This window comes from Anopheles moucheti, chromosome 2 (assembly GCF_943734755.1).
Source record: "Anopheles moucheti chromosome 2, idAnoMoucSN_F20_07, whole genome shotgun sequence".
Classification (NCBI taxonomy): Eukaryota; Metazoa; Arthropoda; class Insecta; order Diptera; family Culicidae; genus Anopheles; species Anopheles moucheti.
This window is the reverse complement of record NC_069140.1, coordinates 102,795,762-102,814,284: the sequence shown is the minus strand read 5'-3', so window position 1 is coordinate 102,814,284 and position 18,523 is coordinate 102,795,762. Positions and strand designations below refer to the sequence as shown.

Genomic DNA, 18,523 nt, shown 5'->3' with positions numbered 1-18,523 from the left:
AAATGGGGAGAAAATGAATTTCACTCGAAATAAGATCAGGTATTTGTGCCGGGAATTGATGATGTGTAACGGAGAAAATTGAATTTCTCACCTTTACGAAAGGGAAACAGGACTTGAAGAAGGGTTGTTGGTCTGGGCAGAGTAATGCTTCGTTTTATCACAGCCACTGCTGATGGAATTGAGAGCTGCATAAAAGCTACAGCTCAAAATAGTATCTGTTGGTGGGATGCTTTTCGCACGGGGGACAAAGAACATCCGAAAATGTATTAAGAAGATAATGTGTTATAAGGCAACATCAAAACGTCAAATTCTTTAGTTGACTAAATCATCTTAATGTTTTTTTTCTTATTGAACATCATTTAAAATAAATCGTGAATACTATGTGAAAAAAGAAATATTAATTTCATTCAAAGCACATGTTACCACACATTCAAAATTCTTTTGTTTTTTCCCAAAATTCAGTGGTAGAATGCTTACATACATTGTCTAACATTGACATAATCCTGCTCATAGCACAAAGTTTCCAATTTCTTCTCATACAAGATGGTCTCATTCTATTTATCAGAAACCCACACTGACATCCTGCTCCAAGGTGGAATTTTCCGACATTGTCTATAGTGCAATGCAGTAACTACTACTCGTATCTCACCGGCGAAGAGAACGAGAGAGGAAGCAGGACAAGCAAATGGTAAATTAAGACGTCCGTTCTAATCTGATCAGAATTGCTTGTCCTCGCCTACCGGGTGGTGCCGGGTGTTAATCTTCGAAATCTCGTTAGGAATTCAATTGTTTTATCCTGCTGGTGTAGAAGGATGCAATTAGAGGGTATGGCCATGTATCAGGTGAAGGTGCTGCTTTAGCAGATGCCGGCCGTATTGCGATAGCAATGGGTACGAATAATGCCATGCTGTTCCAGGCCAGTTTTGGTTTGATTAGAAGAAACTGTTTTACTTGGCTTCAGAGCAGATGATTAATAAATTTTCTCTCTTTATCGATTAAAAGGGATGTAGTTTCTTGGAAGAAGATGTAATTTCGCCTCAAATGATAGTGTAATTGGATATCATAATTATGACATGGTTAAAAAATGCGTATTCCAATTAGTGATGATAAGAAACCTTCTAAAATTGTTATCCTTTTTTATTTTTGTTTGACTACTAAATGTCACTGTAACAGTAATACAAAGCCCTTGAAAGGCTCACTAACTCATTTATTAAGGAGCAAGCTACTTGTGTATCTGAAAATGATTGTGTATTTATTTCACTCCAATGCCTTAAACATTTTTAACCTCCTTCTTTTACAATCAAAACTATTAAAATATTTATTTATTTCAAATTTTGAACCGCTAATCTCATAATCAACGCATCTAAATTCTCACCTTTTAACGAAACATAAAAAAGAGCTTAAATCATTCAAAGAGTCACTGAACCACATTTGTCAATAGTCACCAATACCAATGTCATCGCACCTTATATACTTATCCTTATCCTTAAAATCTTTGGCATCAGATGATTCACTGCAAAGTCTTTGATCTGTTTACATGGTGGCGTCAGTTGAATGAGAATTCCCGTCTCACTGGTTGAACATGATCCTTTTTTGAAAGTACCATAGCAGAAAGTGCGAACGCAATCCGGGCACAGTGTGACGTGCCGTAATGCTTTTACACCTTTCAAGTATCTTTTCAATGCTCTCCGTTCATACCGATGCTAGGCGTATGTTGGTTGATGCGAAGGAAAAAGGGTGAACTGATTTTCCTTTTTAAATAAATTCTTCAACCTTTGCTACTGGAACTGATGTCTGCAATAATTATGCAGTCACTCTTGGGCATAGCCGCGTGTCGTTGGTTTTAACCATTCCATGATGCTTCAAGCCCTCTCTGAAGCAGATGGGGTAAACGATCAGCCCAACCGTGCTGCTCTTGTTACGTTACCACGTCCTGATTATGTGCCGGACTTGCTAATGGTGTTCGGCATTTGCTTTCATCGCTTTTCGCCCAGAGTACTGAGGTTCATCCTGTTCGCTCACTCTTTACGACCGTTTACAAGGGGATGGTGTCCAATGCAAGAAATAAATGAACACACAGTTGATAATCATCCGACTAGTAAGGAAAAAAAGACAATATGGCTAAATCTGATGCGCTGTGTCATCATTAAACGGGCAGCGAGAGTAAAAGGAACGTCCGCAGTACGGTGAGATCCAACAGACACAATAATTAAATAAAAGACGTTAAATAATTAACCTCATTAACGTTTCCGCTACCGTTATGCTGCTGCTTAGAGACACCTACCGGTGCCGTACGGAAAGTGGCTACAATAATGGTCGTCCCATTTGTAAGGCGACAAATTTAGCTGAGAAACATGGTACACCTGTCCCAGCGAAGGGAAATAACTATGAGGGTGGATGCAGAATAGAACGTTTTTGTTGCCTTAAACACAGCTGTCTTTACTATCGTTTGAAATTGAAATCTCTTAACATTTCTTTAAATTGGGAACGTAATTATGAATAATTTCCGTTTTAAGAAAAGTACGCTTAGTTTAGTATTTTTTTTTCTTTTGATGAAAGGTTCGAAATGTAATTTACACTCTTTAGTCCTTGATTAAGCATTGATAAAAGAGTGGTTCTTACAGTTTTCTTACAGCTTTAGTGCGTCCGTTTCATTTGATTTCCTATTTGTGAGATTGAACTGGTATATATTTCTTCTTGTTAACCGGGATAACAACCCAAGAAAGTCTAGACTTTTATTTCTGGCTTTCTTGTTATTTACCCGTAGCATGATAATCAGTCCTGCGCACGGAGGATTGGTCCTCATGGAGTTTTGAACAGGACCTTTCGTGTGATGACCTGCAGGTATTATATTTTTAAAGATACCTATTTCACCGGTTTTGAAACATACTGCAGATTTTTCTAGTTACGATTAGTCGAACACACAACATATCACTTCCAGAATTACCCTCCATTCCGTCGAAAGTTCTAACTTTTTCTCTACGGATTTTCCTCTACGAATGATACAAAATATGAAACTCTAACCGGAACACAATTTGAAATCCCCATTCTGACACAGTTATTTCAGCTGCTACTAAAGCTATTATGAAGTGCTAAGGCATACACACAGAAAAACATGCCCATTCCTTGCGCTTCCAACCCACTCACTTCCACTACAAGCAAGAGAACGCGCGGTCTTTGAACGAACGAAGTGTAAAAAGCTCTCAAACAAACTGCTAACTACGGGTGTTCAAAACACACTCGAAAACCTGCAAGATCTCTGTACGGTTGTGATGGGGGTTCAAGTCTTCAGGACTTTCTGGAAGTATCTCACCCACAACAGTAGCTAGGTTCGTTAGAAAGTTGCGAATTGTTTCCAGAGCGTTCTTCCTGTTGTTTTACCATAAAACTACGCTACAAACTAAGCGAGGGACTCGTGTTCCCAAAATCAGCAACACACCGAAACACTTGAAACAGTGCTCTGGGTACGGACTACTTCAAATTACTACCGCTACATTCCGTTGATGAGCACTAGAGGGCGCCCTTGTTAATTAAAGTGCTTCCAATATCGAAAACCCCAATATTCAAACAGATGATGTTGCTCGACGCACTTACTATTTCTATACTGCGCTTTTTAAACTAGGTCACCAACAGACACCGTGAATGTGTACCGAGGTGAATTTTATTGATTGGTTCCATCCAGGTGTTCGGCAGCATCGTTTTCTTGCCCCCATGAAGGCAGTCAATTTCTTGCCCAATTCAATTATGGAAATAAGGCATACTGTATAGTCGCTAGCGTTGACGGAATGTGTACACGCGGGACCATAGAATATGTGTGTCAATATTTTGCTACTGTTGAATTTTGCCTAACGCTCACGCACAGACCAAAAAATGAACTGACGTTTCGTCTAAACTTCTACCAGATCTCGCCCTTAAAGCAGGGAATGCACAATATGTGAAGGCGAATTCAATTTATCGTAAAATGTATGCAAATTTAATGCCGATTACCCATTTTGCACCCGATGAGGATGACGATGATGACGACGCTGGCTTTGTCATTGCCATGGAATCGGTTGTCCTTTCTACACGTCATATCGAAAAATTGATCCTTGCTCTGGTCAATCGCTTGCCTACTAAAGAATCAGTTTCGAGGATAGTAAGTCACCTGCGTCTAGCTAACCTATCGATTGAATATCTGATGGGGTTCCTTCATAGGCCAAAGTGTTCCGATAAAAATGAAGATGATGTAGCATCAGAACGTAACAGCTGTGCACACGGAATATCGTACAAACATGCTGTCGTACTAACAAATCTTGATCATCTTGAGTAGTGCATAATTTTTACGGAGAACATTTTTCAACCATTTATAGACATACTGTAGTGCGGTTTTCCTTCCTGCAAGAAAGTTTCACAAATTTGAGCCATCTGAGAGCTAAAGACGAACAGTAACATTTTTTGCTAATCTGAGAAAGTTGCCAGATTGTTCCTATTGCGCATTTTTCTGCGACACTCATAAAAGTGTGAGTAACGTGCCAGGCTGCTGATAAAGTTGTGGTACCAATAGCTTGCTTAATATCCCCTTTCTTTCACCGCAAAGATGTGATTTTGGATTTAGGTGCATTATTTGTCCATACTTTATCTTATCATCAGATTGAAAAGATGAACGTCACATGGTTAACTGCATCATTGAGTACAAAGCATAAATGCACAACACAACTACTAAAAATTTTAATCTAATGTGAAAGGCCCCCAAATGTCTATTCGAAAGAAACATTTTAACATAAGAATGAACTTTAGCTGAATTACATAAGGGTTTCTTAAAATAATTGTTTGGCTCATTTCGCTCACCACACCTCCTTATTGTTACCTTATATAACATTCAAGTAGATAATATGCCTCCGTTTCTCAAGGCGATATTCTTTCCTTAAACTTTAACATCATGTATTTTAGAACGTACCTTCATCCGACTTCCTATAGCTTTTGCTTCTTAAAAGGGTTGGATAACCTCGTAATGAAAAACTGATTAAAAAGCTTACAAAAATACTTGTGACGTGGATTTTTTACGAAAGCCATCCAACGAATGAATGAATAACGACCAAAATGGCTCACACTCACACACACACACCAAAGAAACAATCTCTCTGACAGCTACAGATTCACAGACTAGAAACGGTGCGAGGACAAAAATAACACAAAAACTGTTGCAAAAAAAAACGAAGCAACGAACAAAAACATGGAAAAACTGGCACCGGGTATGAATTGTAAAAGTTATGAATATGCATGCCGTTTTGTCATTCCCATTGCCGATGTGTACCCCCATGTCGACGGCCTCCACTGCAGCAGATTTTTCGACCATACAACGAACAAGCTCTCGACTGTTTCCCTTCCTCGCAAACCTGCTGTTTCACACACACCACACACTCGCATACACCAACTCACACTGTGAGCCTGGTTGCATTTAATGAAGTTATGCAAATTTGTCTAGAATTTATCTCACCCGGGTACCACCCATCTGCACCGCGCATCTTTAGCCACAACACTTCAGCAAAGCTGGAATTTGCCCACGAATGTGCCACGGCATGTGATGCTGTAATCCGATGGAACACAATGGAGCCCAGCCTAGCAAGGAAGAGCCAGAAGGAATTGTTTCGCTTTTGTAAGAAATGGCAGTCGGATGTGGCAAAGGATTAAGATCTTTTTGCTCAGGGAAGGGAAAGGAAAAGCCGTACCTTTACTATGGGCTAACAGGGCGGAAGTAAAAATGCAATGAATCACGTGGAAAGTAAAATGCGGAAAAGGTTGCAAATTTTCCGATGTTCCAACTGGATTTTTTTATTTCTTTTAAAAATCTTAAAGATACCATTCATTCAAATTGGCTATGGAATAAAATAAAAAATAAGTGATCTACTACGCCTAAGTTGTGAAAATTCTAAAATCAACCATTAAAAAATTACTTCAAATGACCTAATCAAAATATCTACAAAAATTCTTTCAATAAAGTAAGTTAAATGTATTTCGATTATCTTATTTACATAAAAAACAGTTATCAGTTTTTTACTATCCTGTAAGCACATTTTCCAAGCGTCGTCCGATATGGTCAACATATGTCTGCCAGAGAACTCTGTCAAATAATTTTAAAGAGGCCATTTTCCTCTTTTTATTAATACATTTGATTCTTTCACATTACGTAGAACTTCTCGTAAATAGTAATAAAGAATGAATCAACCCCATTACTTTTGAGTTATGCATTACTCCATATTGAATTCCAGTGCTTAACTCCACCATCCACCTTGCCCTGTCGGCATACGCTATCTGCGTTTGAGCGATTTTGAAAACTGGAAGGTAACCATCGCACAGATTTCGAACTTCCGTTTAATGCAAGTGATTTGTTATGGGAGGTCGAAGTTTTAACTGTTCCGCTTACGATGAGAATAATGTGTTATCCATGAAGTTTACTGCTCGTGCAGATGGTTCTTCCTGGTCGGCCTCATGGCTGAATCGTTTGTTTATGAAGTTATGAAACTATCGAATTCATATTCATCGGATTTACACTTTAATAACGAGGGGAGACTAGTAAAACCGTTTACTGATGCTAGTTTAATGTTTTAATCCTTTGATGAGTTTATATGTATGTACAAACAATGTTGAACCACTTAATCGCCCTAGAGAGAAACACTTTAAGGAACAATGTGCAGTAAATAAAGAATCAAATGATGTTGCCGATTACATTCCTAAGATAAAGCGTCCCACAAGATACAAACAGGCATACGGCACTTAACAGGAAAGCTTCCAAACGACATGGGAATTTTCCTCCACAATACCGGCGGAAAACTCCTCCGGAAACAACATCACCATACAAATCCCGTTTATTAATGGACACTGTTTGATTAATGAATGCTCCATCCTCCGCCATGCCTCCCGTATTCGGTACAATGACACGTCCTGTGTGTCTCTACATTTTTCTTCGGAAAAGCCCATTAGAGAGCGCTGTTGGTCATGTAACAAATTTGCAGCCTGTCTGAAAAGCTCGGATGTATTGCTGAGTCTGAGCAGCTTAAATTGTCACTAGCTGGGCGGTACAATGTCCGATAGCGCTTTGGCCCATCAGGAATAGGTTTGGGGAAGATTCGTTTTCCGAGTCCGAAAGAAGCCAGTACGGGGACTTTCGAGTCTGGGGTGTGCAAGTAGTAAACATAGCATTTTAGATTCATTTTCCGTTCTTTTCTACCGAAACGACCTGCAGAATTTTGTCTACATCCCGCACACAAAGCACACGGGAGCATCCGGTTTTGCAAAGATTCCACATTTTTTTTGTTTTTTCTCGTTCACTTTCACTTCACTTCGTAGTTCTGATTGAATCGTCCAAACGCACTGGCACAACAGCGTAATGTCCATGAACGTTTTCATTTTCCCATTGGAACCCATAGTGCCTAGTGGAAGTCTGCTAAATAACCATCTCTTTTCTCAGTGCAAGCGATCACTACATCGCAGTCGACATATACTGGCCACAAGAACGGCAATGTGGCCTTCCTATCGAATGAGATAGAAAGAGAAATAGAGCGTCGAAGGGAGAATCAAAGGGGACAACACAGACAAATGTGACTGAAATTTTCGTTTTTCACCTTGACACTACACAAGCAGCACCAGCAGTGATACTGTACAAGTCTGCAGGACATGAAAGATGCTTTCTTGAAACATTGACAGCAAATTAATGACCTATTGCACTAAAATGAAGAATGAATTTCCTGCACTCTAAGGTTTGTACGATGATCTTCATGGTGCATTTTTTCTCTTTTGCCTTTTGCACATTTTCACCTGACGCCAGTGCTTGAGGTTGAACAACTATTTCCTTCAGGAATCGTAGTGTAAAACACGTAACATACCAGTTTTTTAAACAATATCTGATATATGGAATAACTCAATGATTATATTTGGATTAGCGGTTTTGTAAAAACGAAAATTAAAATTATTCTTAGACGGAAAGTAAAGATGAACCTGACACTAGAAACGGCGGAAAATATTATACAACTTCAAGCGATTAGGAATTTTCCATTTACGAGAAACATAAACATATTATATTTTGTTGGAGCAATATTTTGACGTAAGAAAAAAAAGGTAAAAAATCCCTTCTCTCATCATCAGTACACCTGAAATTCAACTCGCCTTGGTGTTCTACTAGGAAAGGAGAGTAAGAAAAAGGAAAAATAAATAAACACACAACAAAGACTCCATTTTGTCATTCATAATTAATTTATGGGAAAACACAATTATAGCACTTTGATGTTTTCGGTACAGTTTGTCCCTGTTGGTTTTTGTACCGTCTTTAACTGTTGACTCTGCAAAATGTACTCGTTTCGGTTGATGTGCAAAATACCTGTGACACTACTGGCAAACTTTACCGTCTATGTTTTTTACTGGTTTGAGGCCATAACGGATAAGTTTTCTGAAGGTATAGAAGAGGAAAACGATGAAATCGTCATTCGAAATTAATGGGTTTTCTATTGCCTGAAGTGTCAGAACAGCGAGAAGTGAATTTCTCCACCAAAAAGTAAATATTCAGAAATGGGTGGTCTTTGGTCGAACACGGTAATTCTTACTGCGAAGATACATCTGCTGTGTCGTCATAGCTTGCATCGAAAAAACGCAAACAATTTCATGATTCCATAAACAAAACGTTCTAACACACGACGACATTGTTCCTAACCGGAACACTATCAAACTCAAAACCGCCGATCGATCGTGGTGGCATAGTTTTGAGCTGGTTTCGGTTAATGGCGCACTTGTGTCTCGTAGGGTGTAGCTCCGGGAGAGGCTGCCACTCTGTAGCATTGACCTTGCGTAACAGACTGAATAGTAGCATTGATGTCTTATCAATAGCAATGAGACTGCTCGAGCAACTTGCTCGCGATAGACATTGCTCACAACTCGCATCCCACATCGCCTTACCCTGCCCGCTGTCTACTCTAAGCAATGCGATCACCAGCCTTAAGATTATGCGCATATAAACCATGACGGTGCTGTTTATCAACAGTTACGAAAGAACGTCCGCCTGGCGTGGTTGAACTTCACGGAGGTTGGTCTGGACGAAACGCAAATTAAACGGAAGTAATGAACCCCCTGTTGCGACTATTACTCGTGATCGGAACCTGGACGATTCGTGTAGCTGTGGCTATACCGACGGAAGTTACCGAGCAGAACAACGTGCCATGCTCGATTCAGTTTAGTGAACAGACTAGTGCGGAAGGTGTCCACAATAGAACATTCAACGATGTATCGTACTGCGCCTTCCTTGGAATGCGCTACGCCAAGCCTCCCGTTGGAGAGTTACGATTTGCCGTGAGTTCACTGTCAGTTTGATCTGACACCACTAAAAACCACTAAAAAAAATGTTTTCATAACTAGAACCCAGTGCCATTAAATCCAGAAGGACATCGAAACCACACAACGTACGGCAGTGTTTGTCCACAGTATAAAAACATCAACCAGCAGGATGAAATAATGGGAAGTGAAGATTGTCTTTACTTGAACGTTTTTGTACCACTACAAGAGACGAGAACTGATGTAGGTCCCGTTAAATATCCAGTATTGGTTTTTATACATGGCGGAAGCTTTGTAGCCGGATCAGGAGAAATTGATGGCGTGGACTTACTTATGGAAAATGTGTGTAAATTCTTCCTGCTTCTGGTGATGAATACCTAACCACAGTAGTCCTTTTGTCATTCAGGAGCTGATCGTGGTCACACTTAACTACCGCTTAGGAGTGTTTGGATTCTTGAAATACGATCGCCAAAACATATCTGGTAACTATGGTTTGAACGATCAGCTTGCTGCTCTGCAGTGGATACAACGAAATGTGCATCACTTCGGTGGTGATCCCAGCCGTGTCACGCTTATGGGGCACAGTGCCGGTGGTGCCTCGGTAACCCATCATTTGTATCATAAAGAGGCCGGTGGCCTTTTCCGCAACCTGATCGTACTGAGCGGATCAATGCTTGCACCGTGGGCCATTCTCTACGACTACTCTCGCTGCCTGGATAATTTTGTGCACGATGTGGGAGCAACTACACTGGACGAATTTCGGGAATTGGATTTCCGAATGTTCTTCATACCGGATCGCAAACTACGTTACACCTTTGCATTCTCTAGCATGTTCTACGGTTGTTTTATTCCCACGTTTGACAATCGTACTGAAGGTGATGGTGCCTACTTTACCCGGGCACCGCACGAGATGGTACGTGAACAAACACCACCTCAAATGCCGATACTTATCAGCGAAACTGCTACCGAGTTCGAGTTGCTACTGCCGCATGTATTTGACTTTTGGATGAGTACGAACTATCTGAACCAGCGTCATGTAACGATACGGCGACAGATCGGTGACATTCTGGACAATGTTGGCAAATGGGTAGTGGCTGAAGGGCTTGAGCCGACGAAGCAACAGTTTTATCAGAAGATGGCAAACATGGCTAACATTTTCTATCCAATTAGACGATTACTGCACGAGCTTGGCAAACGCGCGGACAACAATCCACTGTACTATCTGCGATTTGAGTTTGATGGAAAGTTCGGCAAGTACAAGAAAAAGATTTACGCATCCCTTCTGGAGACGGATAGGTACGGTGCTCTGCATGGTGATGAGTTAGGATACATCTTCAGTCCATATAATCTGCGAGAGGCACTAGCAAATCGAACAGAGTACCGTCACGAACTCTCAGTGCACATCAAGTCCGTAGAATTGATTGCAAACTTTGTGAAATATGGGTATGTAAAATAATACTTATATTAAATCCGAGACAACGCAATGACCACTTCTCTGCTTTTCCAGCAATCCAACTCCAAAACGGAGCAAGCTTTCGGATATTGTGTGGCCGTCGTACAGGGAAGCTATCAACCGCACTGAATACCTAAACATAGACAAAGAGTTCACTCTGCGTCAAGTCGATGACAGGCGCAATCTTTATTCCATGATTTGGAAAATTGTGTACGAATGTTTGTACCACTCACAATGTGAGAACATCACGAGGCTGGAACTGCTGGCAGAGCAGTACGGTGGCACGATAGTCACGCAAACTAATGATGAGTACTTCGAGCTGCTCGATGAAGCTGTAAAAAATTATGTGAATTAGGTTTCAAGAGGAAACGTTTTAGGTTCCGTGACGCTCGAGATAGATATCGCATGCACTAGTGTCATACTGAATGCGTTTAAAAGCGAGCAACGCGTTAAAGCTGAAAGACCTGCTCTGATAAACATTATCTATTTATGATTTTGGAAAACTGCGGCTCTTGCGGTATACTTGCACAGGTCTTCAACTCGTTTTGTTCCCAAGGGACCGGTGATAAGACTGTCTTCTCTTTCCATCATCAGCCCTATCGCTCGAAATACATTTCTCCATTATTTTCTATAGACTACACCCGAAACTTTGTCTGGTTTGATAGACGCGAATGCATAATGGCAGAATTCCATCCCGAAGGAATCGCACTGGAAGTAATGCTCGAACCCCCCCGAGGGATGCTCTCGAGGAGGAAGCAGGATTTTATATTTCCTTTTTTTGTTGAAGTAAATTTTCTTTCTCGTTTCCCGCTATTGTAGGAAAGAAAAACACCAAAAAAAAGTATGATTCGTTCTTTAACGCACTGGAATGCGTCCGCTTTTGGATTCGGTTCTTTAATTCCAACCTTTACAATCATTCAGATGGACATTTTTGCTGCCTTGGCCATTTGCAGATTTGACAGAATCTTGAAATTCCTCCTGGGGAAACGTTAGCTACTCGTCTGGGGAATGAAATCAGTAACTGCAAACTTACCTTTCCCATCGCACCGCTACACTCAGTCCCATTGCTCAGCCATTTCTTTCACCCATACCCGTTCGATCTCACTTCGGGTCACAATGTTTTCCATTCTTATCTGTTCCCGCTGCACAGCACCCTGCCCAACATCGATTTTTGTTGGAATGCTTTTCCTTATCTTCATATTTTCCCCCTTCTCGTTCAATAGTGTTCCGAATGTAAAGCATCAGGAAAAAAAGTACCGCATGAAAATAATTCTGCTTGAGACGAAAGAAATCCTTCTCCAATCTTAACAAAGGCCGTTACCTTATTCAAACACTAATTCGGAGAATGTTTTTCCCTCCCCAGATGCATTACCGTAAACCAAAGCCAGAAAGGACTCTTGAGTTTATTTTCTGTAGCAGTACGTACGGTTTCTCAAACGGAATTTTTGTGTCTGAATTTAAGTTTTCCATCTCCCAGGAAGGTTTTGGCTACTGCGTTTGGATGAAGACAATTTGATGATTCGTAACACACTCCAGTCGTGATTCCGTTTCTTCCTCGCACTTGAGATCATTCGGAAGGCATCGATAAAATATGAATGTTCTTCATTCTTATCGGATGTGGTCTACAGTTCAGTACCGTTGAAGTACGCAAATGGAGTGGATTGTGCTTCTACTTCCACCGTCAGAATATGCGTTCTGTGTATCTTCCGTGACGTATCTTCACTGTCTGTGGTGAGTTCTACCAACGTTGTGCAATAATTATAAACATTCCGGAGTGTTGTGAGTGAAAATTCAAAATGGATTAAAATATTCATTGATTTCCGGTAATATCTACCATGCAGTGTTTCCTTTCGCTCTTATAACGGAAATTTACGAGTTCAATGTAGGAGATTTTGTGTTCAACGATACTGTTTTAAATTTTTCATTTTTCTCAAAGTCTTCTTTCGTGCTTAACATAAAATATTTATTATAATCTAAATAAAAAGAAGAACAGAAATGAAAAAAAAAATCAAAATTCGTACTTTAAACGAATTGAAACCTATACGATCATAGTACCAAACATTGATCACATTCTTTTTTCCAAAGACCGTTTTCTGGCCCCGACGTCGGCTTTTGCCCAACTGGTTGAGCCCGGCTACAAATCTGACTGTCCATGTGTCCGGTGCTGTTTATCCTTCCCGGCTCATTAATTATCGTTTCGCCGTTATTCCGGTGTCATTATCATTTTTATCGTACAGCAAACGGAGAGAAAATCCCGCGTAGGCTTGATCCATTCCCGTATATTCTTCGCCGCTGGTACAAAGGCCAAAAAAATTACCCACAGATTATCTTTGTAGCGTGTGCCAAAATGGCGTTCGTTAGATTAGTGGAAGAAAAATATGCGTGCCCCAGATAGTTGGCATTACGTATCGGTTTTCTTCTATTTTTCCTCGTTTTGGGTAGGAAAACTGGAAGACAGTATGTGCAAAACAATCTGTTTTTTCGAAGCAATGGTTAAGCGGCAAATGGCGAAAGTCTACTTGCAAGATGAATGCCATTTGGGGCAAAAAGATTGTTATCAAACTCGTTGTGTTCTTGCTTTGATTGTGTTTGGAATCATAAGGAACACAAATTATCATATACTTACGGGAACAATATGATCATTGTTATCTACTTCTGATTTGTCGATATATTTTCTGTGCTGTGGTTAACAACATTTAGTTTAAGGCTTTTATATCAATACTAGTTGATACCCTGTATTAAAGACAGCCTTCGTTTAACCCTGTTTTTAAAAGAAGGTCTATTTCAAAAAGTTTATAATTTTATTAATTGAAATATATCACGTTGAACACTGATGATTTTAAGGTGAAATTTCGTTCATTCGGTCTATCGAGCGTTTTTTTCTCTCGATCAAATGTACTGGTGTTCTCTTCCAATTAATCTTTACTGGAAAACCAAACACTTTTTAACATGTAAAGCTTGTGCCCGTGTCCAGCTCGTACAAAACCGGTTAACCACAGACGAATGGTCTCTGTGCACATCCGTAGCCACACTTCGATTCCATTTCCGGGCAACCCACTTTTCAATCAACAAACGAGTGAAAGGACAGACGATTCACCCTTCGAGACCAACTTGCGGTAGGACTTTTCGAAATTCGACCAATTTATTCAACCACAAAAACGGGGGCAGGCAAAGGAATAGTGTAACAGAAATATTCGCCATATTTCACCCTGTTATGATAGGAAATCGTATATTTTTTACGCTTTTCATCGGATGCACAATCGGCGAGCAGTTGGCCCTTTTCCTGCTACCTTTTTTATTTTTCTGTTCTGAATGCTCTCGTAACGCACACCGGTATACCAACTTCGCCTTACGCTCCAATTGCATTCGGCTTTTTGAATAGATGTATTTTTTATAGCTCATCCCTATTCTTTCGCTTGGCAATTCGTACGATTCGTTCTAAAACGGTTGTAAAAAATGCCCAGAGAACACTATCAGAGCATAAACAGACAAAAAACAGCTAAATTCCGGATGAGCGGTGAGTGAGTGTGACTCATACGCCGGCAAGAAAATCTAAATAAAGTAAAAGAATCGCTACTGCACGCTTGCCAAACGAGCTGTGAAGCTGTCTTCCGCTTGGAGCTAAGCGACAGGAACAGCGGAATGCGTTTTTTCGGTTCGCTGGACGACAAGTTCGACGATTAAAATTGTCAAAAAGTGAATACTGGCTTACGCGCATGGGTTACCATTTCATCCATTTATGAGTACTGTAATTTATTGGAGCTACAATCGCAGTTTAAAGTGTATTATAGACAGGTGGTGTACATGGTAGTTAAAATAATTATTTTTTTTATACTAAATCATCATTGAATTTGCAAGTTTCTATTCAGCTATCACACATTTTAATAAAAATTAATTCTGATAAAGATGTTTATTTTAATGTAAATTGTTCATAACACATAATCTATATATTGCGTGTTATGTTCAATCCTATATTTCCCACAACGAATATATTCTGTCAGGCATCATTTATCGAGAACATCTAATCTTCTGTGATTTCTAATTTGCAGACTTATCTGCAAATGCAATTTGCATTTGAGATATTGTTTATGGCCTCTTGAGTTTCAAGGAAAAATTGGATTTAAAGTCTTTTTGGTTTAATTATCTCTAAATATTTTAATATCAATTACAAACCACGAAGTACTACAATATAAAGCAATAGCAAAGGAAGAAAAACAACTAGAACTTTACAACTTTGAAACACTGCGATACGAGCGATACGAGCTACAACATTCACTTACAACGAAAATTTACACTATTTCCTGCATAACTTTAGCTTTTTGCACGCGCAGCACAATATATTCGCATGATTTCCTATTTAAAATCATTGAACCATGCGATGCTGGGCGTTCATGTGTCTGCAGCCCCAGGTACAAACTCGTACATGCATACTACCTACCAACTCGCATACGCCTATCCAGTCACACTATTCATCTTGAAAAACAGCTGAAGCCATAAGCCAAACAAAGTCCCCTTCTGCCACTCCACCATCGCTTTGAGAGATTTACGCCGTTTGCGCCGAGTGAAGCGTTGCATTGCGTGGCATCCTTCCATCCGGTTGCATCCCATGGCTGTCGAAGGAACCGAAACCGATGCAAAGCCATCCCGGAGGCTCCGACATTTTTGGCACCGGAAGTCTGTGGCGCCTCTCTGCAGGATGTTAAAGGATGTGTGTGTGTGTGTGTGTGTCTGCATTTGTGTGGTTGAATCGATCCCAAACTTTTCCAACCACTTGCGTACTGGGGGCGCACATGGAATTCGGATTGTCCGTGCTGCAGGTTCGTCCATCATCATTTGTGAAAAGCGGAACCGTTAATCCGGAGTGAAACCACAACCCGGCCATTTCGGACGAGCTGAGTGAAACTGATGCTTTTCCGCGGTCCACATCGTGTCGAGGGCACGATCAAACGAACGCATAGCGTGAGCTTGGGATGATTCATATTGGTTGCATTCCGAGCAAGAAGAAGAAGGGAACAGAGGCAATGGCAAACTTGCTTTATTAATTAAAAATTTTCACCCAACCAACCACATCCATACACCCGGTGCAACAGCGCAAACTCAGCGCGCATTCGACATTCGACAGTGAAAACCCACTTGAGCTTGAAACAAATGATGATGTTTTGTAGAGTGGCTATCATCGAGTTTTACTGAGCGATTGCAACCTTTCCAAGTGGCCACTCGTTCACGTGTGCTTTGTTGTGGGTTCAATTTGCTGCACAAATCGGGAGTGAGTTCTGCCTTCGTTATCTTGCGTTTGAGAACGAGTTAACCGGATTAGAGGAGTTTTGAAGAATTAATCATGATCCCTACCGTACAATGTAATGGAAACGACAGTGGTTCTTATTGGCTCGTTAAAGCAATGATGAACGATGAAAATTGGAGATTGAATTACATTTTCCTGCGAACGATATGGCTATTGGTTTGAATATCTCCTTCAGCTAAGACATTTCTATGCAGTAAAAAGTCGAGAATATGTCTGAAATTTTGTGGAATGAAGACTACTAAGCAAAAAGTGCAATACGTTTTGGCAAATGCATACGTAACTGTACTATAAAAAATACTTACTTAATGAAATGCCTTACAGAAAGTTATTTACATTGCAGAAAAAAACTACGCTTTTGATAACCAATTATGTTATGAAACTGTTCTTCAATTTGTTTTCGGTCTTGACATTCAATTCCGTTCGTCATATTTTTGTTACAACATTTTTCTGCTCAAAAGTTAGCTTCTGGCTTGATAGATCTTGATAAATCTCGCACGGGTTTCGTACTTCGATGCGGTGATTCCTTCAATATTTGCCAACCGATTTTATTACAGGCACGACCAGATCATACACTTGGCGCCAGATTCAGGAGTCAGAGGCTCTGGCATTAGAGCACACAGCAGGCACTCCGATAAACCCGCTTGGTTACACTTCGTCAATCTGTACGATGAAAATGAAAGGAAAACTTTCAATATTTCGTCCTGTGTATGGTTTTTTGTGCTATTTTCTGTCGGCTATATCTGACGGTAACTCCACTTAATATGCAACCTTCGAACGGAAGTACATTGGCTTTTATCCATCCAAGAACCGACCTCCGATGGTTAGGAGTAGTCGAGTTTTGATGAGTACTGGGATAAAAAACACACACACACACCATCTCACCCTGGTCTTTTGGAGTGTTTGCCTATGCTGGATGGGACATCGACGTCGACGACGATGATGATGTTGACTTTGACGTGAACGTTGCTTGTGCTAAATCGAGGGTGGCCTTGGTGACGATACCGGGTGTCCAAAACGATTTAACGATTCTTGTGCACCGTTCCAGCGCGCCGGAAAAGGACAACTGGTTCCTGGTTGCTGCAGGTTCGTACATCAGGGCAAAGAGGGAAAAAATCACACTCTGTACGAGGGAAAGCCTGATGGTTGGAAAAGGTAAATATTTGACAAAATCTGCTCATTTGCCCGGATTGGAAGCGCCTGGTACGTAATTTGCTGTTGTGGTTGTAATTTCATTTTATTAACCCCATGGACTGATTGACTTGCGGTCATTTAGTGTTGGTGCCTCCAGATTGCGGGGATGTTTTTTTTTCTCAAAGAAAGAACCAAGGAATTGGATAAGTTTGCTAATGCTGTTCACGAACAATGTACGCACCGGCTCTGTCAAGCTGATCTGCCTTCATTTGCTAATTGAACTGGATGTTCAATTGGAGTCGGCTCAACGAAGTTTTTGATGTAAGAGAAATACATGTGAAAAAGACCTGCCGTATCGTGTACAGTACTTGAGCAAATCATGTTTGTAAGGATTTGCTTGATTGCTCACTTTGCTTATTTAACATGTTTTGTTCTAATAGTTTTCCAAGCATGTTTTCTGAAGATTTAAGGAATTGTAAACAAAAATCCTTAAAATGTCTGAAATGAAAATAGTTTTACCAAACAAGTTTTCATTTTTGCTGGGTCTTTATATATCAGAAAATGTGATTCACCAAACACAATTGTACGCTTGGTATGATTGTTAAAGAAAAATTATATAATCAAAACAAAACTGTTTATGTGTCACTCTTTTCGTTATGATGGTAAGTTCCTGCAACCATGTTTTGCAACTAATCAATACACTACCTTTAAAGGCACTTTCAACACAATCTTAGCTTCGTTAACCACATTCACTGCAGTGTAATTTTTCTTTTCCATTCTCACTTCGCGACGCATTAGCGCAAACTTTCACTTTCGGAACTAACCGCTTGCATCCCTAGACTCACGGATACAACAAATAAGGATTTGTCGTGCTGAAACGCACGACAAAAGTGGCGAGGGCTTTGTATGTTTTTAAAAAAAACCTTAAGTAGAAGTTATTCCAACTCTCAACGTCTGAGAGGCAAAAGGTCTGTTTCGAAATTCACCCAAGCTCACAACCCAGAGCACCTCCGTTGCTGAAAATATTCAAATGGAAGAAAGTGAAACATAAACTCTGAGGGATTATTGGTGCATACACTAACGTAGTGTAGCGTATGGTTCCTCAACGCTTGCGGGCGCTTACTGAGCTTAAATCTTGTTCTTTGCTATTTCCAACACGTCTGTAAAGTTAATGTAGCGCCATCTAACGTCTGCTTAACATTCTTCCCGAGTTGTGAACGAAGAAACTTTTAACGCCGTGCGTTTATTCACATACAAATTTACGGCACCGGAGGATTATAGCCATGCAGAACCGCGTGAGCATAATTTTCCTGCCAAAATATTGGGTCTAGCGGACATGG

The 18,523-nt window shown here is 40.4% G+C and overlaps 2 protein-coding genes across 2 annotated transcripts in view; both read left to right on the top strand.

The window, feature by feature from the left end:
- LOC128300825 (uncharacterized) overlaps window positions 1-18,523 on the top strand; it is a gene marked incomplete at its 5' end in the record, with an annotated part of 43,292 nt that overhangs the window by 6,438 nt on the left and 18,331 nt on the right. The gene's annotated exons all lie outside the window — the stretch shown is intronic.
- LOC128299575 (juvenile hormone esterase-like) lies at window positions 9,088-11,253 on the top strand. Its single transcript, XM_053035579.1, has 4 exons — window positions 9,088-9,315; window positions 9,382-9,639; window positions 9,704-10,740; window positions 10,805-11,253. The coding sequence occupies exons 1-4, from the start codon at window positions 9,088-9,090 to the stop codon at window positions 11,103-11,105; spliced, it is 1,824 nt and encodes a 607-aa protein (XP_052891539.1). The 3' UTR covers window positions 11,106-11,253.